The sequence below is a fragment of the Electrona antarctica genome (genome assembly GCF_951216825.1).
Source record: "Electrona antarctica genome assembly, chromosome: 8".
NCBI lineage: Eukaryota > Metazoa > Chordata > Actinopteri > Myctophiformes > Myctophidae > Electrona > Electrona antarctica.
The window spans coordinates 52,567,640-52,590,962 of record NC_136789.1 but is presented as its reverse complement, the minus strand read 5'-3'; the positions used below and the strand labels follow the sequence as shown (position 1 = coordinate 52,590,962).

The 23,323-nt window shown below is 43.2% G+C and overlaps 1 protein-coding gene across 1 annotated transcript in view; it reads left to right on the top strand.

The window, feature by feature from the left end:
* zbtb20 (zinc finger and BTB domain containing 20) overlaps positions 1-17,777 on the top strand; it is a 65,222-nt gene extending 47,445 nt beyond the window's left edge. Inside the window, exons 3-7 of the mRNA XM_079507158.1 lie at positions 5,768-5,961; positions 9,308-9,587; positions 10,334-10,622; positions 11,671-12,880; positions 17,038-17,777. Coding sequence (XP_079363284.1) covers positions 9,328-9,587; positions 10,334-10,622; positions 11,671-12,880; positions 17,038-17,699 — 2,421 coding nt within the window. The 5' untranslated portion in view covers positions 5,768-5,961; positions 9,308-9,327 and the 3' untranslated portion in view covers positions 17,700-17,777. The remainder of the gene's footprint in view (positions 1-5,767; positions 5,962-9,307; positions 9,588-10,333; positions 10,623-11,670; positions 12,881-17,037) is intronic.
* The last annotated feature ends 5,546 nt before the right edge of the window (positions 17,778-23,323 follow it).

Below are 23,323 nucleotides of genomic sequence, written 5' to 3'. Positions count from 1 at the left end.
TCGTGAGTAAAGCAGAGCACATCTGTTGCAAGACACCGTGTCCGTAGCTAGGATATACCTGTTACCATGCTCTGGTCCATATGACAAGACACCGTGTCTGTAGCTAGAATATACCTGTTACCATGCTCTGGTCCATATGACAAGACACCGTGTCTATAGCTATAGGATATACCTGTTACCATGCTCTGGTCCATATGACAAGACACCGTGTCTGTAGCTATAGGATATACCTGTTACCATGCTCTGGTCCATATGACAAGACACCGTGTCTGTAGCTATAGGATATACCTGTTACCATGCTCTGGTCCATATGACAAGACACCGTGTCTATAGCTATAGGATATACCTGTTACCATGCTCTGGTCCATATGACAAGACACCGTGTCTGTAGCTATAGGATATACCTGTTACCATGCTCTGGTCCATATGACAAGACACCGTGTCTATAGCTATAGGATATACCTGTTACCATGCTCTGGTCCATATGACAAGACACCGTGTCTGTAGCTATAGGATATACCTGTTACCATGCTCTGGTCCATATGACAAGACACCGTGTCTGTAGCTATAGGATATACCTGTTACCATGCTCTGGTCCATATGACAAGACACCGTGTCTGTAGCTATAGGATATACCTGTTACCATGCTCTGGTCCATATGACAAGACACCGTGTCTGTAGCTATAGGATATACCTGTTACCATGCTCTGGTCCATATGACAAGACACCGTGTCTGTAGCTATAGGATATACCTGTTACCATGCTCTGGTCCATATGACAAGACACCGTGTCTGTAGCTATAGGATATACCTGTTACCATGCTCTGGTCTATATGACAAGACACCGTGTCTGTAGCTATAGGATATACCTGTTACCATGCTCTGGTCTATATGACAAGACACCGTGTCTGTAGCTAGGATATACCTGTTACCATGCTCTGGTCCATATGACAAGACACCGTGTCTGTAGCTATAGGATATACCTGTTACCATGCTCTGGTCCATATGACAAGACACCGTGTCTGTAGCTATAGGATATACCTGTTACCATGCTCTGGTCCATATGACAAGACACCGTGTCTGTAGCTATAGGATATACCTGTTACCATGCTCTGGTCCTGCATATGACAAGACAACGTGTCTGTTGCTAGGATATACCTGTTACCATGCTCTGGTCCATATGACAAGACACCGTGTCTGTAGCTATAGGATATACCTGTTACCATGCTCTGGTCCATATGACAAGACACCGTGTCTGTAGCTAGGATATACCTGTTACCATGCTCTGGTCCATATGACAAGACAACGTGTCCATAGCTAGGATATACCCATTACCATGCTCTGGTCCATATGACAAGACACTGTGTCTGTAGCTAGGATATACCTGTTACCATGCTCTGGTCCATATGACAAGACACCGTGTCTGTAGCTATAGGATATACCTGTTACCATGCTCTGGTCTATATGACAAGACACCGTGTCTGTAGCTAGGATATACCCGTTACCATGCTCTGGTCCATATGACAAGACACCGTGTCTGTAGCTATAGGATATACCTGTTACCATGCTCTGGTCCATATGACAAGACACTGTGTCTGTAGCTATAGGATATACCTGTTACCATGCTCTGGTCCATATGACAAGACACCGTGTCTGTAGCTAGGATATACCCGTTACCATGCTCTGGTCCATATGGCGTTATAGGAAAACGTCTCCTTAACTCATTGGGCGCCGAAATCGCCTTCTGACGATGCTGTGGTGCCGAGTGAGTTAACGCTATGGGACTTTCCAACTCCCTGCGCACGCATGAAGTCAGACTGCACAACCTGTCGCAAGAATAAAGATAACACTTTCTACTCACCATTACAAAGACGGTTTTGTGGAGTTACTTGAAAGCCTATACTTTCCCTATAGTGGACGCACTATAGTCTGAGAACCTTTTGGCCTTAAAATAAAATATTTCACCGGAAGAAAAAATATGTTTTAGTTACTCCACTGCCCCCTCTACAAAGCCTCTCAATAGAAAGAATATGTTTTAGTTACTCCACTGCCCCCTCTACAAAGCCTCTCAATAGAAAAAATATGTTTTAGTTACTCCACTGCCCCCTCTACAAAGCCTCTCAATAGAAAGAATATGTTTTAGTTACTCCACTGCAACCTCTACAAATCCTCTCAATAGAAAGAATATGTTTTAGTTACTCCACTGCCCCCTCTACAAATCCTCTCAATAGAAAGAATATGTTTGTTACTCCACTGCCCCCTCTACAAATCCTCTCAATAGAAAGAATATGTTTTAGTTACTCCACTGCCCCCTCTACAAATCCTCTCAATAGAAAGAATATGTTTTAGTTACTCCACTGCCCCCTCTACAAATCCTCTCAATAGAAAGAATATGTTTTAGTTACTCCACTGCCCCCTCTACAAATCCTCTCAATAGAAAGAATATGTTTGTTACTCCACTGCCCCCTCTACAAATCCCCTCAATAGAAAGAATATGTTTGTTACTCCACTGCCCCCTCTACAAATCCTCTCAATAGAAAGAATATGTTTTAGTTACTCCACTGCCCCCTCTACAAATCCCCTCAATAGAAAGAATATGTTTTAGTTACTCCACTGCCCCCTCTACAAATCCTCTCAATAGAAAGAATATGTTTTAGTTACTCCACTGCCCCCTCTACAAATCCCCTCAATAGAAAGAATATGTTTTAGTTACTCCACTGCCCCCTCTACAAATCCTCTCAATAGAAAGAATATGTTTTAGTTACTCCACTGCCCCCTCTACAAATCCCCTCAATAGAAAGAATATGAAATGTCTTCTTTTCTGGCCAAAAAAAGCCTGAAATGAAATCCTGTTACCGTATACTGCATATCGGCAGAAACCTCTCATCTCCATATTTAAACGTTCCGTGTGTGTTTTGTTTCCCCCGTAAATTATGTACCGCCCCTACTTGATCATATTACAGCGTCACACAAAAGCATCAACATGAAAGATCCACAAGCTGGAAACGACAGGGGTCATTAATGTGTCCGCGTATACACAGACAAATTGTGTCCGTCTTGACCGTGGCAAATTTTCACACACAATTATAATTTATTTATTATTTATAAACTTATTTTTGATCATATAAGACCCATTCACTGAATGTCAGTCTCCAGGTTTTCTTCAGAATATGTAACACTTATTTCCCACGGCACTATGTATGGCCCATTAGGAGTCCAACTAGACCTAGTTGGTTCTCAAATGTTTTATTTGCAAGGACCCCCTTAACTCTGAGCTAGCTCCTTATGTGTTTCTGGTAATATTATTGTTCACTCATTGTGTGTGTGTGTGTGTGTGTGTGTGTGTGTGTGTGTGTGTGTGTGTGTGTGTGTGTGTGTGTGTGTGTGTGTGTGTGTGTGTGTGTCCGTGGCAAAAATTTAATTTTGACAAATTTTGACAAAAATGTCCAGATCAACGCAGATCAACCTTGTTGTCGATCTGCTACTTTTGCCGCTTTTGAAATTGGAATCCTGAAGAGTCACAGTGTTGTGAATTTGGAATAGTGAAAAGTCACAGTGTTGTGAATTTGGAATAGTGAAGAGTCACAGTGTTGTGAATTTGGAATAGTGAAAAGTCACAGTGTTGTGAATTTGGAATAGTGAAGAGTCACAGTGTTGTGAATTTGGAATAGTGAAAAGTCACAGTGTTGTGAATTTGGAATAGTGAAAAATCACAGTGTTGTGAATTTGGAATAGTGAAAAGTCACAGTGTTGTGAATTTGGAATAGTGAAAAGTCACAGTGTTGTGAATTTGGAATAGTGAAAAGTCACAGTGTTGTGAATTTGGAATAGTGAAAAGTCACAGTTTTATGAATTTGGAATCGTGAAAAGTCACAGTTTTATGAATTTGGAATCGTGAAAAGTCACAGGTTTTTTTGTGGACATGTGAGGTCTCCACGCGACAGAGACATACATCCTGTCTATGTCGCCCTGCGGCCGGCGGTCTTGAATCGGGGAGTGCTGTATCACTCATGATGTCTGACATTTATAAATACCCCCCCCCCCCCCCCCCCTCTCAACACTAAAGCCTCTATGTTTCCATGTTTTTGTGTCAGTGAGCACGTTTTCCTCTTAAGTGTTATTTCGGGTATCAGAGGAATGTGGTATGTCCGTCCGTCCTTTTGTCGTGCGACCGGGCCTCTTGTCCTCGTGTGAACCTATACTCACTCATCTAGCGCCAGCATCCATGCATGTTCCACTTGTATACCAGTCCCTTTTCACACCCTTTTTCCATATCAAGGCTCATTATTTATTGGGCATTTGAGCCACGGACCACCGTTTGATGAGATTTACTATAGCCTCTCAGAACCCAGAACTAAAAGGATATTTTGTTGTCGTTGGATAAGAGTTTGTCCACAATTCCACATGCTGTATTGACGTTGGTAGTACCATTGAAAAGGCAAAAACGTTGATCAAACTAACACTTCATTTACATTCTTTAATTGTGTACACCTCTTGTAAATTAAGTAATGCAGATGTTTAACAATAATTTAACTCTTAGTTAAATATCTATGGGGTCCATTTGGTCGTGTGTGTGTGGTGTGTGTGTGTGTGTGTGTGTGTGTGTGTGTGTGTGTGTGTGTGTGTGTGTGTGTGTGTGTGTGTGTGTGTGTGTGTGCGTGCGTGCGTGCGTGCGTGCGTGCGTGCGTGCGTGCTATACATATATAGATAAGATATATACTGTAGATAGATAGATGGATAGATAGATAGATAGATAGATAGATAGATAGATAGATAGATAGATAGATAGATAGATAGATAGATAGTTGGACCCGTCCCATGCACCTTCAAAGCACCTTCAAAGTGTGCTACATTATGACTAATGCACACGTGGCCATATTTCATGACCTTTCTACGCTTGCTGTTGTCCTTAATTCTCCTGTCATTGTTGTGAGTGTTGTTTGGTACAATGACGAGAAACTCAAACCAAAGGATTTGTTTTTCCTCGTGTAACTCGTTTGAAGGTGAGACGCATCGTCATGCCTGAGTAACAAATACAAATGTGTTGAATCCTTCCGTGGTATGTTCCGCCAAGTGACCCTCCTCCTCGGATATGAGGACGACTTATACGATCGCGACCTGGGCTCATTTATTAATGTGTAACTCCGTCCACGGTGGTATAACTCCAGAGGGTAAGTTAATACATTGCCCCCTGTCTCGTAATTATGTCCAAAAATGTTACTTTTATTTTCAAGATTAAAATAAAAAAAAATTCGACAGGTGTGCACTGAGTGGTGCTGTGTGTGTGTGTGTGTGTGTGTGTGTGTGTGTGTGTGTGTGTGTGTGTGTGTGTGTGTGTGTGTGTGCGCGCGCGCATGCGTGCGCATGCGTGCGTGCGCGTGCGTGCGTGCCAATGAGGAGGTCGTGAGGTTGTGTCAATCGGAAGCTGAGCTTGCAACAGACAATCCCGTGCTCAAACGGACAGACCTATACAGACGAAGCCTGGAGTGTGACTCGGAGTGGCTATAGCAGCACCACTCAAAAATAGCGAAAGTATAGCAGATCAGGCAAGCTCGAAAAACGTGTCGCTTGTGGGATGTTACTGTTGATGCTTTTCGTGTGACGCTGTAGCATGTGTGATCACGTATAGGAGGACGTTCATTTACGAAAAACACACAAAAAGTTAACGATATACTGTATGTATTAACATTTATTTCCTTCTATCCAACCACTCTCTCTCCCTCCCTCCCTCTCTCCCTCTCTCTCTCCCCCTCTCTCTCTCTCCTCAGAACACATGACTTGTCCAGAGAGGAGTAGTGAGAGCCTTGCCTAGCGCTGGCCTCTCTCTCTCTGCATGTGCACTCTTCATCTCCACTCACCAGCAGCAACACTGACGCTCCTCTTCCTCCTCCTCATCCTCATCATCACCATCACCACCAACACCACCACCAGCCCTCCTAACTACACAACACATCATCTGACTGTGAGTATACTACTAAGTCAGCATAACAACCTTTTTTTTTAAATGCAATATGTAGTTATTGTTTGTTTGGGGGGTTTTTTTGTTTTGGTTTTTGTCACGGTTGTTTGGAATTATGCAGCAAAAAAATATGTGCCCAAAAAACATTGGGTGCACATATTTCTCCGACTTGCCTACTGGCATAAAACAATACTTAAAATAACAAATAATAAAATGTTCTTTCACACGAACAAATGGGTCACAGGCAAAAATGTGCTTCTTTTTTTTTTGTTGTTGACCCAATTAATGTTAAAATGTTCCGCTGTTTTCTCTTTTTTTTTTAAATCGCTTCTTGTTGTGGAAGGACGGTGCATATCGTATCGTAAGACATTGTTGACCATATGGTTCAATCGAGGGTTATTTTGCCATACAAGCATACTGTAAGTAGTAAGTACAGTGCATACACACACACACACACACACACACACACTGTACACATACTTACATGTAGTATGCATACTGTAATATACAGTGTATACATATAGTACAGTAATATGCAGTGCTGTGTATTTCTCCCTCAAACACTTTTCATGGCCTGCCTGGTATGCACATGCAGTTGCACACACGCACACACACACACACACACACACACACACACACACACACACAGTATATTAAATGAACATGCTCTTCATTCTGTAACTGAGTCAGAGTAGTGTGCTGCAATAAGTTATTGTAAAGTGACGTAAATTCCTACTGTATCCAAGAACAAAATGGAGGCCCCATTCCATGGCCAGGTTGAGGAAAACACACAGCTCCGACTGTCTTTTCCTTCCTCGGCTGGGTGTGTCGAGGAGGTTTAATTGGCTTCAATGAAATTACGTTCCAAGTTCTGCACATTCATACAAAGAGATCAAAGAAGCAGGCCCAGGATGCTATTCATTTTTATAAATTTTTTTTGGGGGGGGGGGGGCATATTATTGATGCTTTGCACACAATCCAACCCTCTCTATTTTGGACTCGGGATATAGCCAGGTCTTCCTTCGGCGTTTCGAACCGAGAAGAGAGCAGCGAGAATGAACTTTGAAAAAGCGTGGTTTTGGTTTCGCTGTGTCACATCCAAGTGTGCTGGCAGCAGGATATAGTTTGGCAGCGCCATCATGGTTGAACACATGGCTATACCAAAAAGAGAGAGAATCTATCACCAATCCTCTGTGGATAGTCTGCCACCTGCTGGACGGTGCTGGTGCATGTCTCTGTTAGAGACACTCCACCACGTTGTGGCGCGGTAATAACCAGATGGAAACCATCTTACACATCTCACTGTGTGTTGTGTGTGTGTGTGTGTGTGTGTAAGGAAGGAAATAGTACTCAGATGTTTGTATATTTACTTAAGTAAAAAGTAACAATACCACAGAGTAAAACTACTTCATTACAAGTAAAAGTTCTGCCTTGAAATATGACTTTTTTTCTATTGCATTTAATTGTTTTAATTTTTTTATCATCCGGTGCCAATTGTCTAAGCTGTAATCCTGGGAGCTACTTGTAACTCTCCCTCTGCCAACCTTCAAACCTGACTTCAAAGTCAAAGTACAAACGTATATATCTTCAAAATACTACTTAAAGTTGTAAAAGTAAAGTATTTTTAAGTAATTAGTAATAATTTAAATCTGCAAATTAACTACTAACTAAAGCTGTCAAATAATTGTGTTTGTGTGTGTGTGTGCGTGTGTGCGTGTGTGCATGCGTGCGTGCGTGCGTGCGTGCGTGCGTGCGTGCGTGCGTGCGTGCGTGCGTCTGAGATGTAGAGGAAATAGAGGCATAATGAAGTACAGAAATTATGGAAAAACTTAACTAAAATGAGGAAAAGTACCTATACTACCTCAGAATGGTATACTCATAAGTACTCATGGTATGGTATTTGGGTAAATATGTACTTACGGGTGCTTTCCAGCATGGCACGGCTTGCCACCCTGGTCATAAATGGTGTGTGTGTGACTGTGTGTGTGTGTGTGTGTGTGTGTTGTCAGAAACAGGTTGAACAGGCATTTTGGGTTCAACATACATTCCCGTGGTTTGAACAGGAGAACATGGTGCATGTGTTTGGTTTGGTTGTGCCAGTGCCAATTATTCTATCTGTCATCGTTGTGAGCGTGTCGGTGCAATGTTCGAGAAACCCAAACCTAAATGATTTCTTTATCCTTAATGTGTATTGTGTATATATATCTTGTTCGAATTGCCTATAACAAATACAATGTTGAATTGCATATAGTAAATATTCTGCCAAGTGACACTCGGACATGAATGCATACGACGATACGAGTTATCTGAATTATGAGGAGATGCTCCGATAATTGGCCACCGATCGGTGGTCGGACGATATTCACTCCAAATGGCTCGATCGGTGATCAGCAATTTGGAGAAGCCGATCTTTTACACCATTTAAGTGGTCTAAATGTCAATCAGATATATAGTATAATATCATTTATCATCTTTGTGACAGGCCTAAACATTCTCCCAACACATGCAGGAACAGTTTTGACGTTGGTTTTGACATATAATAATTTTGGAAATATTCAAACTTTCCCCATACGCACAAAGATCGGCATCTGCCGATCATGAGAAAAAACAACCGGTGATCGGGATCGTCCCAAAAAACCTGATCAGAGCATCCCTATAGAGGAGATATGTTGGATTTAGGGAAAAATACATTCGACTAGATTCTATGATATTGCAGTCTTATCACTGACAGACAGAAGAACGTTGTGGCAAAGTACTACTGTTAATAAGCTCAGTATGAGAGTGATACTAGCACATTTACAAGTGTGTTAAAAATATAAGAAATGGAAAGAGCGGTTTCTGAAGGTCAAAAAGTATTTATCACATTTGTGATATGTTCGCCTTTTATGCAATTATCACATATCTAAGTCTAAAGTACTAATTGTACACACCTCTACCCACCCCCACATGCATGCACATTGCACAGTCGCGCACACGCACACACGCGCACACACACACACACACATACAAAACTGCTATTTTAGAATTTAAAAAGAATCTTGAAAGTGAATCATTTTCAATGTTTTCTGGGGGTCGTTGCCACAAAACATTTTCAGATGGGGGTTCCACGGCTAATTGATACATACTGTATAATTTACAAAAAATGTTTGAGAACTGATTTATAAGGCATTTGTAGACCCGCGTCTTAATCGGTTAATGATTAGCAAATTTAGCAAATGTCTAGCTTTTTAGTTGATGTATTTATTTTTTCTTTTACCAAATTACTGACAGGAAAAAATGCATTTCCAGTCAAACCATTTTGGTGAACTCATCCCTAAACGGCATGTGCTCTTTTGTCTCCACTCTGCAGGTGACATCAGTTGCAAGGGGATGACCGAGCGCATTCATAACATCAACCTCCATAACTTCAGCAATTCTGTACTTGAGACCCTCAATGAGCAGCGCAACCGCGGGCACTTCTGTGACGTGACCGTTCGGATCCATGGAAGCATGCTACGAGCTCACCGGTGCGTGCTGGCCGCTGGGAGCCCATTCTTTCAAGACAAGCTGCTCCTGGGCTACAGCGACATCGAGATCCCCTCCGTGGTCTCTGTGCAATCCATCCAGAAGCTGATAGACTTCATGTACAGGTAGGGGGGGTGGGGGGGTGGGCGATATACATATATATATGGTGATAAATATCATATCGTGATACGATATTCAGAGATATCGTGTGTATATATACTGTATATATATATATCGGGATACGGTGAATGTTTTGCAGATCTACGTTTTAATTTATATCAAGTATTTTGGTCTAAATGTTCTGTTACTCCTTTTTCTTTTAGTTTCTGTTACATTGTAGGTTGTACTGTTAAGTATAACTTATACAGACAGACAACAATACCGAAAAAACCGGTGACCTCATGATAATATATCGTGATAATATCACGTATGTGGTTTCTCAACCCTTTTCGTATCATCATATGCATTTGAGCCACGGACCACCATTTGATGACATTTAGCCTCTCAGACCAGAAACTAGAGAATAATGTCCACACTTCCATGCCGTATTGACGTTGGTAACAGGCAAACGTTGATCAAAACCATAGCTGTTGTCACAAGCTCCGCGCTGCAGCGTTTCAGACTCATGACTAGGTCGCTACCGGAAGCACTAGCAGCCTCGGGTTGTTGCTTGCCGTCTCATTGGCTAGAGGTAGCCTGAGACGAGGCAGCCAGTCAAGGTGCGTTGTTGCTTGCCGTCTCATTGGCTAGAGGTATGCCTGAGACGAGGCAGCCAATCAGGACTAGGTCGTCAATGAATCCCGTCCTGTTGTGAGCCAGGTTTACACCTGGCAAAAATATGGTGACATTACATTTTTCCCCATGCGTACAGCGGGATCCTGCGGGTGTCGCAGTCGGAGGCGCTGCAGATCCTCACGGCCGCCAGCATCCTGCAGATCAAGACGGTCATCGATGAGTGCACGCGCATCGTCTCGCAGAATGTGGGCCTGGCCGGCCCGGGCGGCTTCCCCGGCATGCCCGTGGGCGCCGGGGGCGACTCGGGGCAGGAGACGCCCCGCGGCACCCCCGAGTCGGGCACCTCGGGGCCCAGCAGCGACGCGGAGTCGGGATACATGCAGGCCACGTCGCAGCAGGGCGTGGACCGGGCCTACTACTACCAGGTAGGGAGGATGTTAATTAACACCTTAGAAGCCCGGAACTATTTCATCCATTTCATCCAGGGTGCCCATCATTTGTAGCGCACGGACCACTTTTACCGGCGCACCGGAAGCTGGTGTGCATGTCGGTGTAGCAGCTAACAATAGCCACACCACTCTAGAGTCGATCGACAACAACGGGAGGTAATAATAAATCTATCGCGACTAGCGACTGGACCGCTGAGCGCCGTCTAACACAGGATCTTTTTTCAGAATTAGACGGGATGATTTAGATCGGGAGTTATGATCGTTTTAAGATTTTCGTTTTCGTCGGCTAAACAGGCAGGGGAGATTTTCGATGACGTGTCACTTTTTGACACGTCATCGGATTGGGCAACAAGCGCTCCAAGGCTCTAGAGCGATGCGAACGGTTTTGTTTTCATTAATCTCCGTCCTGTTTATCAATCTCGGTGTTGGGCACTTGACCCATGACCTTGAACTTGGACGGAGAACTCCGGCTTGGACATCCAAGGTGTTAACTCATTCTGCGCCTTCTGACACCTTCTGGTCCCAAGTCCTATAGAGCACCGATGTCGCCTTAATTATCACGGCTTTTTTTTTTTAAATATCAATTGATTACGGTTCACAACTGTGTCCTGTACGCGCTCATAACACATTCCGCTGGCTTATGCGGTCTAAGGGGATGCAGTTTTTAGAATCGTAATATCTCGGATTTGCGGCTCATTTCTCTAAACGATATGGTCCTCTGCTTTTGCATGTGATGTGACAGACAAGACAAGTGCAGTTGTATTCCTCATACAAAGATGCCATTGCCTGGCCCTGTATCTCAAATGGTCAAATAAATATTTGATTAAGGAACATAATATGCCTTGTGTGTTCTTTCTAAAATGTAGATTTTAGATGTAGACATTGAAGGAAATCAAGATTTTCAGATAAAACCCTAACACTATAAGAACGCCGCTTATTTACCAACTAACCGCAGTTAATCGATGGATAAGGTTATCAATGATCAATGAATGAATTAATGGATAATTCCCGTCCCTACTACCAGGGCCTGACAGCGCTGCAGAACGGGACGACGCGGGGCGAGCGCTCCCTGTACACCGTGCAGGCCAACTACGACGGCCAGGCCCTGGACGGCACGCAGACGCAGAAGGACCAGCAGACGCAGCAGCAGGACCCGCCCTGGATCACGCGCATCCACGAGCGGAGCCAGCAGATGGAGCGCTTCCTCTCCGCCGAGTCCTCGGTCACCCACTGCCGCAAGCAGCCCCGTCCGGTACGCATCAACACGGGGAGCGGGGTGCACCCGGGGGGCGGCGGCGGCGTGCATCCGGGGGGCGGCGGCGGCGGCGGCCCGGGGGGAGGCGGCGGCATGCACATAAAGCAGGAGGCCGACGACGACTACAGCTGCTACAACATCATGGCCGACTGCCAGGAGGACGGAAGCCACCACCACCACCACCACCACGCGGGGGTGGAGGGCAGCGTGGAGAGCGAGCCCAAGGGCGAGAGCTTCGACTCGGGCGTCAGCTCGTCCATTGGTACCGAGCCGGACTCCGTGCTGGAGCAGCAGCAGCAGCACCACTACTCCACCATCTACGGCGGCGGCGGCGGGAGGCGCGAGAGCCTCAGCGGCGAGGAGGGGATACAGATCGACAGCATGGGCGGCGGAGGAGGAGGAGACGGCGGCCACATCGAGGTGAGCGACTCCTCGCCGGAGCAGATGGAGGACGGAGGAGGAGGAGGGGCGGTGATGGTGAGCGCGCCCCACATCACTAGTGACAGTATCAACATGATGCAGCCCCTGGCCAACAACCCGGCGCTCGCCCAGCAGGCCCTGCAGGGGCCGGGCGGCCACTACAACATGCGCCAACAGGCCGACTCACACACCAGCAGCAACCTGAGGATGCCAATCACCATGACCAGCAACTCCCAGGTGATGGGCACCGCTGGCGGCAACGCCTACCTGCCCAACCTGTTCGCCACGCAGACGGCGAGGGACATCAAGCCTTTCCTGTTCAGCCTCCCCGGGCCCGGCGGCCTCGGGGGCCAGCAGCCCCCGTTCGGCGCCATGCCGTCATTCCCCAGCCCGCTGTCGGTGGCGCCGGCCTCCGCAGGGCAGCAGCAGCAGCAGCAGCAGTCGCAGACCCCCGGGGGCCTGGGACAGCAGGGAGAGAAGAAGCCATACGAATGCACACTCTGCAGTAAGACCTTTACTGCCAAACAGAACTACGTGAAACATATGTTTGTCCACACTGGTGAGTCACGACTCTCGCTCTATGCTCAGATCTCTTAACCACTTAAACCCTGTATACTTTGTTTGACCAGGGGAGGTCCCCCAGGGGCGTACACTCGATCCTCTCCTTTCCCCCCCCCCCCCCCCCCCCCCCCAACCAATACACCCATCCGTTCGGCGAAAATAGCACGTCTGTAAGTTCACAACGCATTGCATTGTGACGTGTTGTCGTGAGCTTGTGAGCTTGGCTATTTTCGCCGAATGTTCCCCTATTTTTGCCGAATGTTCATGGCCAGAAGAATAGGGATGCAGGGTTCATGCGGTTAAGATTGATTTATGTTTTGCTGCACGCACACCGGTGTCGAATGCCCGAAAATAGCCTGTCGATAGAATGCCAATTATTGGACCAAATTAGGTATTATTGTAGATCATCGTAAAAGTAGTAACGCTTTTTCATTTATCCTACAAGAAAAAAAAGAAAGCTAAGAATGGCTTCTATTTTTCATAATGATAAAGGTATTTGCTGCCTGTGTGTGAATTAAATATCCCTCTGTGGGGTGAGCATCCTAAAGTAAAGATTTACTCACATATACTGTGAAGTTACAGTTTCGTTTCCATGCAGCGATATTGCACAAGGCTATATTCATAAATCTTATTATTGCCCAACACAGTGTGATTTGGTGACACCACTGTTGCTAGGCAGGCACAGGGCTCGGCAACTGGGAAACATTGCACCAGTAGCAATGTACCAATACATGTAAAATAATAAATAATAATAATAAAATAAAATAAACAATTCAATTTTCAAAGCAGAATCTCAACAGAAAAACAAGGGCAGGTACAGTTAGTTGAGCTCAAGACAAACGGCTTTAAGATAATAAGCTTTCAAATGCAAATCAGTCGCATTGCCGTTGATCAATAGTGCAGACCTTTGACCAGCATGTGTCACACGTTGAGCTAGAGATCTGATATATCGTGAGGCTGAAGCCTCTTTTGTTGTGACGTGACGGTGATTTTTATACGGTGAAGTCAAGAGAGTCGTTACAGGCAGAGAAACTGGCATCGTACATAAATCCAAGGTTGGTTGAGGGGGGGGGGGGGGGGGGGGGATCCACGCTTCTGGTCAGACCGATTTAAAAACATTCAAAAATTCTGGTGATATGTTTCATATTTATGTTGGATTGATATCACAATTTAACAATTGAATGGAGAATGAAAATACGTTAAAACACATTAACCCTATTTCGGGAAGGTGTGTCCAAATTTGAATAGCTTGGCCATGGCAGATCTACAAGCTCACGTGAGCTCATGTGAGCTTGTACTTTAGAACCGCTATGTGTTGGCTATTTGTTGTACAAATATGTAAGATTTAAGTGGTTAAGAAAGCACCCCACCCTCTGTTTTTCTTTTTTCTTCATTTCTTTTCTCACAAATAGAAGGAATTTTATTGAATAAACATATGTTTGACGTGGTTCTGTTTGGCAGTAAAGGTCCTACGTGAATGCATGCACGCACGCACGCATGCACATACATACTGTATGTTGTACATTCATACATGCATACATATGTACATGCATGCATACATACAGTAACAGGACAGGTGGGCACTGGCGAATCTGGGCACCTTGGTTTAAAACTGGCTATTTTGTCCAAAATGTTCAAAAATAAAATATTTAGAACATGTTTTTTAAGTAAAGTAAAGTATATACATGATTAGAACATGCTTACACATTTCAAGGTCTAACATTTCTACAATTGCTACAAAAAATGAAAAGTTGAAGGATAAAATTATAGTCTGATAATGAGGTGTTCACATTGTGTATACTTTACATTACTTATAAGACCATTTTTCAAATATTGTTTTAAAACATTTTGGACAAAATAGTAAATTTGACATTGAGGTGCCCAGATGTCCTTAGTGCCCACCTATCCTGTATCCATACATCCATGCAGTATACGTAAGTATATTATACTTAGATGCACACCGATGAACAAACCCGCTCATTACAAAAAAAGTTTCGATTTGCAGCTCAACTAATAAGCATAATTATGGTTAACAAGCACCACTGTGCTCACTTAGCATTCTTAATGTTTAGCCTACCGAAATGAGCACAACTCCATCTGCTGCTGTATTTTTTTTTTCCTTTTTTTTTATTTTTACAGTGTGTTGTTCGGCGTTATACTCCTTCACGTGTATTAATTTACAACATGCTGACAGCAACAGCAGCAGAGACAGTGAAAAGTGGCTCACAGGTCCCGAAAGTGACGGACAGGCAACACGGAAATAAATATTGAAACAAAGAAAGAAACCAAAATAGATGTTTTGAATCGATGTTGCCTCAGGATGTTTTGAAGGTAATTTGTCAGCGGGGAGATTTAGTACGCATCCTACTAGCTAGTGTGATGTTGTTTCTTTTATTTCATATCTCATAATATCTCTCGTATCGCCTCCACTGTGTGTCTTATCTATCGATAACTCCGCAGTGACTGCCCTTATCTTTATCGCAGTTTTGTCGTTTCATCGTTTTAACGTTACATTTGAAATTTATTTTGGGCATTTACTGCTTTCAATTCGATTCGGACAGTGGAGATTAACAGACAGCCCAACACAGACATCCCTGATGTATATAAATAATAGAATGAAATAAAATAAAACTATCAATATATATATAGGCTATATAATTATATTAAATATTGATTATTTATATTTTAATTGGTTTAATGTAGTTGACAACTTGACACACATTTTTCATTGTTAATTTTGTATTAGCAAACATGCAGTGAAACACTAATGTGACACATATGAAAGCTGTAAGAAGGAAATGCATGTATTTAACACAGTCTGACCAGAAAGGGGGAAAAGGGCACATATATGATAGCAAAAGTGGAGGCAAAAAAAGCCATGGCCAAATTACACTGCAGTCACATAACATTTTCCAGTAGAACCAGTATTCCTATTAAGATCACAGCTTGGTATCATCTCAGAAAACAGCACTGCGATAAAAAACGGAAAGCCACATTTATACATAGCAGTCTCTGGCTTGTCTCGTCAGCTCCGTATATGAAACAATGAATCAATCAATCAAACATCAGAGACATCAGAGACTGGTAAAGATCGCGGAGTGAGTCAATAGTACACGTCGATATGTTTGGTTGAGCTCGCTCAAAAAGAAAAAAATCATATTTATCATTCCACCTGAAGACGGAGAGTGCCTTAAAGGTGTGATTCTTTTCCATGTGGTTTATCTGCACCCACTTGGGGTGACTGACTGTAGATCAAGAAAAGACTTCCTGAGATTTAGTTTTCTATGAAACAGTTTTTTTTGTCTCAGACAAAGGCAAGCTTTTTGGCACCAAAACGTTAAGCTCGATTCACTCCATTCTCAGTTGCGGATGTGTCCTCATTCTGCACGTCTTTCCAGTTTGTAAAGAAAGTCCAGACGTGGACTCTCTTATTTCATAATGGGCTGTTTTATGCACAGTGGGTCAACTGATACTCGCACACCGGACCCCAGCGCTGCATTCTCTGTGTAGCTAGCTTCCCTGGAAAGAAAGAAAAAAGAAAAGAGAAGCTAGCGCAATTCTCATTCTTGTGTTGGGAAAGAATGTGATAGTAGCCAGCGTGTCATCTGGCCAGTGGCTCTCTCTCTCTCTCTCTCACTTCAGTCTTTTCTGTTTTCCAGTCCTGTAGCTCTATCACGGTAGTGCAACATTCCTTATTGCATTCATATTTTATAATATGAGTTACTGGTGTTGTTGAGAGAACCAACAACTCACCGAAAAACAACAAAAGAGTTCATTATATCCTACTAACAGTTGTACAATGTACAGCTGCCGTTGATCATGTAAATATTTGTTTGCTGGAGGCGAGACCCAAGAAATCCAGCCGAACACGTAAGCACCGTTAGATACTTGCTAAAGTAGTTTGTGCCCGGCGAAAAGGTTTTAGTGTTCGCTCATGACATGCAGAGCCTCGCCAACAGACAGACTTCATTCGTCGGATCTGTGTGAAAAGAAAATGTAAAAAAGTACAAAGACACGACCATATGTCAAAGGCACTCGTGGAAGCGGCAGGAAAGAGCGGGTTTGTTTTGTTTAGCCGCGTTTCATTCTTTGCTCATTCACCGTCTGCTTTTTTGTCTCATAATGTTTATGTCTTTTTATGCATGCAACACGCAGGTGAGAAACCTCATCAGTGCAGCATCTGCTGGCGCTCGTTCTCCCTGAAGGACTACCTAATCAAACACATGGTGACGCACACGGGCGTGCGCGCCTACCAGTGCAGCATCTGCAACAAGCGCTTCACCCAGAAGAGCTCGCTCAACGTCCACATGCGGCTGCACCGCGGCGAGAAGTCCTACGAGTGCTACATCTGCAAGAAGAAGTTCTCGCACAAGACCCTGCTGGAGCGGCACATGGCACTGCACGGGCCCTGCTCGGGGGGAGGCCACCACGGGGGCAACGTCCCGGTGCCCAGCGCCGCCATGGTCCCGCCGGGGCTGAAGCTCGACTCGGGGCTGGTGGCCGCGGCCGCCGCGACGCCGGCCGGCGTGGTCCCGGGGCTCTCTCCCGGCGCCGGCGTCTCCATTCCTATGCCCATGGCCGGCGTGCCCGGCGAGCCGGGAGTGGTGGTGCTGGCCATGCCCGGTGTTGGCGGCGGGGGCGCCCCCGGGGGCGTCGCCGGGGTGGTGGGGGCCGTCGGGGGGGTCGGCGGAGTGGGCGTGGCCGCAGAGGCGGGCTGCCAAGAAGGGACCACCTACGTGTGCTCCGTCTGCCCTGCCAAGTTCGACCAAATAGAGCACTTCAACGACCATATGCGAATGCACGTCTCCGACGGATAAGTACAACCACATAGATGAAACGATGTTTTGTTTGTTCAGTTTGTTTTCTTTCCGAAAAAGAATGAGAGAAATTTTAAAATGGCACTAGATTTTTTTTTCTTTTTTCTTCTTTTTGTGGGGGGTGGGGGGGGGGGGGAGGGGGTGGGGGGGGTTATGAAGAGTAATGAGTATAGACACTGGCACATTAAGTTTCCCAACGAAAAAAAAAATGTTTTGTTTTGTTTTTTTGTTTTAGTTATTTTGTTATTCTAAAAGAAAACAAAAGATGGTGGCCTTAAGGCTTTAGTAGTTTGATTATTGATCTACTGGATGGATCCTAACTACAGGCCTCTAAATGTATGCTTTCCTAAAAAAAATACTGATTTATGTGTTGAACACTACCGAAAGGCCTACGAAAGAAACGCACATACACACAGACACACCTGTTAGCGTAGATATATCCGTATGAGTGTAAATGTGCACCAAGTGCAAGTAGTCTAAGCGTATTGTGTGTGAGAGTTTGCGTGTCAACAACGTCGATGCGAGTGGCGGTGCGTGTTTCTGTCTTTGTCCGTGTGTGTGCGCGCGCATGTCCGTGCGTGTGCGTGTGTGTGTGTGTGTGTGTGTGTGTGTGTGTGTGTGTGTGTGTGTGTGTGTGTGTACACATACTGCCATGAAACCTTTTTCGCAAGGCAGATTGTGAACCCATGCTGAGACCTGACCGGTTTGGAGACTTTAGATGTCCAAGCTTACTGTGGTATAATTTACAACAACAACAACAACAACAACAACAACAACAACAACAATAAACATAAAAACAAATATTATATAATATACTATATCATCTGGGTTGGGCTAAATATTCCCTCTAAAATACTGATGGTCACAAGATTGCCTTCTCTTATGTAAAAAAGAAAAAAAAATAACAAAAAAAATAGTTAATTTGACACTGGGTTTTTATTTATTCCTTTGGTTTTTAAGGGATTACAATGCAGCTGTTGTAAAAAAGAAAAAAGGTACCAATTTCAATCATTTTAATGAAATATAACTTCCTGTCGTTGGTGACGGGGGCAATTATTTTTGCCTACGTTTTATAGATATTGTCCATGCGTTTAAAAGTTAAGTTTACTAAATTAGGTTTTCTTGATGAGACAGTATTTGAGCAAAACTATATAATGTTTATTTCTCTCTCTCTCTCTCTCTCTCTCTCTCTCTAGAATTTAGCTCATTTGCATACACTGCCACTAATATCTTTAAAAAAAAAAGACTGTTAAGGCTGGTACAACTCTTCCATTTCTTAGATGTAAGAGATACAAAAGACAGAAAAAATTAGATTCATTTTCAATTATCAGTTGGAGAAATTCTTGTTTTTTGTTTATTTGATTGTTTCCGAAGGCTTTCACACATAATACAGTACACACAGGGTGAAATCCTGCAGTGTTAATCTAACTCAGAGTCCATTTGGTTCCCAATCCTATAAATTAACACTTTGGGATTTTACAGTGCGGTAGTTTTATGGCATGTTTGTGTGTGCGGACAAGGCTCTCTCCGACAATATTGCTGCTCCTTAACTTGCACCTGACTGTTATGAGATGCAGATCACAGCAGGATTTGTCATTGTTATAACTATTATTGGTATCGAGTGGCCTATACAACATGGTTATAATTTTAGAATCTCATCATCCGTCAGGGGTTGAAGTCAGCTGTCGATTGGCCCAGTGCTAAAGAGGGAGGAATTTGCTTTGAACCCAAAACAAACAAAAAAGAAACAAGGAAAACGATTGAATACCATTCTGCTTCCTGGAGCCCATGTTAAGAACCTTTTCAATACTATTGCAAAGCGCCTTGTTGCACCTTGTTACACTCGGTGCATTAGCTCCACCCGGTGGCACAAAATGGCATGCAACGTTTTGAAAGGAAATGCAGTCACATTAATAAGCGAAATACTGGACAGAACACACACCGAACTGTTAACCACTTAAGGCCCTATATATTGACAAAACAATATTTTCAAAAATAGCAGATCTTGAATCGACTATTTTAGGAATATTGTTTTGGAAGATTTGGGTGAAAGATTCTCCAAAACTTTCAGGGTGAAAAAGTGGTTAATGTGTCACAAGTGGAACTCGTGCTATGACCTACCACACACGTTGCAGACCGACTTTCTAGACAAAATGGTATACATTCCAGGTTTCTCTTAGAAACCTAGACGCAGCATGTACAGCTCACTATACTATTTGGAAAGTTTAGTAGGAAGATTGTTGTAAAAGTCATACATCACATCACTTATAATAGAAAAAAACGGCTAATCTCTGTTGTTTTTTTTAAAAAATTGCTTCTTTGTTTAATTGCTTTTGATCCAAAACAGGACACATACGCACACGCGCGCACACTCACGCAAACTGCCTACAACTGCAATCTGAAGGATTTGCTCGTTTGTGCGTGTTGTAAAACACCCTTCGGTGGTCGTTTTTTCTCAAAAGAATAACAGCTAACTAACCACGTACGGCTGTCCGAAATGGACATGCAGTAGACACACAAACAACAACAACACCGAAACAAAGTGCTATTTTTGCACATTTTCTTCAAAAATGCCTGTGCTTAATATTGAATTGTTTTGTCCTTAAATGAACTTATGATTTTATTCAATTTCAAAAAGGAAAGAAATCTTTTTTTTTTACCTTGATAAGTGGACTGCATAATTTTCTTGCATATATGTTGCACTGCTTAAACCAATAAGTGCACTACTGTTACCAGAGTTATTCATAGTTTTAGAACAGAGGAAGCTTATATTTTCTTTTTTAAATCCGATATTTAGTTGTAGAGTTCACTATGTTATTAGGATAGCTTTGTTCCAGTTTATTCAATAAGTAATTCAGCGTTTCTCTGCTTTTGTTTAGTGCTTGCAATTTCCTATATTCTTGTGCTGTGTTAATAATGCAAGCATTCGTTCTGTTCCTCGTTTTAAATTTTGTAATAGTGTTGCTTGTCAGTCTTTTTATTTATTTCTTTGAATACGTTATATTTTATATAGTCAGTCCCCTATTTACAGTTAAGCCTAATTTATACTTCCTCGTACGATGGTGCCCCATGCCGAAACATAGCAGATCTTACAAGCAGATCTACAACTCGCGCGTTGTGAGTTCATAGATTTGGTATTTTCGGCATATATATATAAATATATATATAGGAATTATCGGAACGTATACACGAGACAACAGATGCAGACTTTTTCCTGTGAAAGCATCCAAGCCAAACAAAAAGAGAAGAGAAAAAGAAAACATTTTATTAACATTATTATTACTAATAATAATAATGATGATAATAACAGTAACAATAATTAATTATCATAGTGCGTGTGAACATGAAATATATGTATCCTAGAAGAAGTCTCTCTTGCGAATATAGCGGATTTCGGGGGAGACAATTGTATGCAGCAAAACTTGTAACGTCAGTTGTTTGGCAGTTGTGTCCCTTCCTCTGTGTTTGTTCGTCTGTGGGTGAGTCTCCGTGTGCGATGTGATATCTAAGCCTAAATCCAACTGTTGAAAAGTTCAATATCTTAACTGTAGGGCTTCCTTTGCAATATGCAGCGCAGATATTTAACGAGAAGCAGCTTTTCTATAAACCTTCATGGGCTAATAACACGTTTTTTTTGTGTGAGATTCGACTATAGGCTTGAAAGATCGATAACCGGTTTTACTTCGCCGGCCCCTGTTTTTTTTTTTAAGACATATTAGTAATGTTTTGGAATGTCAAAGTGAAAGCGAAGATATGATGACTATTGGATTGCTATGGAGTCACATTTCCAGAAAGCATGTTTCACTATTATTATAGATAGCAAAATGACAAAACAGGGAAGTAATGAAAAGCATTTGACAAACACAAATAAGCCCTATAGATTAATTCAGGTCGCTCCTCTGATGAAAACAAAAACCCAGCACATATTGGCCGAATCTATGCTCTGTCGCACGGGGGGCGTCGTGGTGGTGGGGGGGAGACACAAAAACAGCAGACCGACAAGCTCACAACGGTGTCGCGGATGTGACGTGTCACAAGCTTGTAGGTCTGCCACTTTCACCACCCGTCCGACACGACAGCACTCGTGCGACAAAGCATGAATCGAGCTCAAACATCCAAAAAAAAAAAAGGAGAATAGCATCCATCTGGTCAGTGCAAATGGTTGGAGGTTTTTGGTCCTCGATAAAAGTAGCAAAATTGTTGGCCTTCGTGAGTGGGTGGGTACGTCTCCTTAATGGTGTGTACATATAAGCCTAAAATCGTATGGTTTCTATTGTATGGTTTTTTTTTAATCCGTAGCTGTCATTGCCAGGTTCTCTGGCAATTATTGCTGCATGCTAGTGCTATATTTGTGTATACACAGCACGGGGAGGGTAATCTCTTTTTCGCCTTAACAGACAATGCACTACATAGAGTTATGTTATGAGCAACTGCCGAGATCTCTATACTTTCCAACAGTATTGCTCACTAAAAGAAAAATGTGGATGTTTGTTGTCTGCTCTCTCAGTAACAATGGTTTAAAGTAAAAAGGAAAAAAAAAGAAAAGAAAAAAAGAAGAAAAAAAAGACACTGCCAAAACTGTCATTGTGGGCTGATTGGAAAAAGCTAAAAAGGCAGAGACATGATTTTGTTGTGTCGGTCGGTGTGTGTGTGTGTGTGTGTGTGTGTGTGTGTGTGTGTGTGTGTGTGTGTGTGTGTGTGAGAGTGTAAAACGTGCGTACGTATTCAGCAAACCTAGCATTCCTTCGTGGCGCTCTCCTCTGCTGCCTGGTGGCGGCGGTCTGTCTGCCGGTCGCAGCTGATCTGAGTTTTTTCGGTGTTTTAAGACATACTGTATATGCACTATCTTGACTGTAGCTAGATGAGTATTCCTCCCCCCCCCCCCCCCCCCCCCCCCATCATCGTTTGTTTTTTCAATGGTAGGTCAAGGTCAAGCAGCTACTGTGTTTTTGTTTGGTTTCCGTTATGTTTTAATTTCACACATATATATATATATATATATATATATATATATATATATATATACACACACACACACACAGTATATTTCTGGAATATCTAAAGTAGCCAAACTTTATCCATAATATGAGGGCTAATTGGTTGTCCCGTATAGGGTCAGTTTGCATCGTGGTTTGGTAGTAAATCTAAGTAAAACATTGCAAGACTTTTAAAATGCCTAATAGTGCGACTCCTTGCGACGAAACCGTTTTAAGGTCAACGACACCAATGCAACTCGTTGATTTGTAAGGAGTTGCAGTGGTGGTTTGGGCTTAATAGCGCTTGCCCGGACTTCTGTTTTTCCTGTTCATAATCTGTTCATTGCTGTTCATCGATTTACTTTCTGTTTAAACTTTTCCAAATTTGCAACTTCATGCCCGTTCTCCCGTTCATGCCCGTTCTCACGTCTCAGTCACGCCTCTTGTAGTCGTTAGGGTTTTTTTTTTCGTGCTGTTCTCGTGTTTCATTTTGTTTCCGTTTGTGAAACTATATGTATGCTATTGTATTTGTCCTCGGAAACTAAACGTGCTGAACGGTAGTTGAGGCCTGCAGCTATTTTGTAATGAGTGTAATTAGGTTTATTTCAGTGTGCAAACATTGCGACGTTGGTTGTTGCTATCATACAG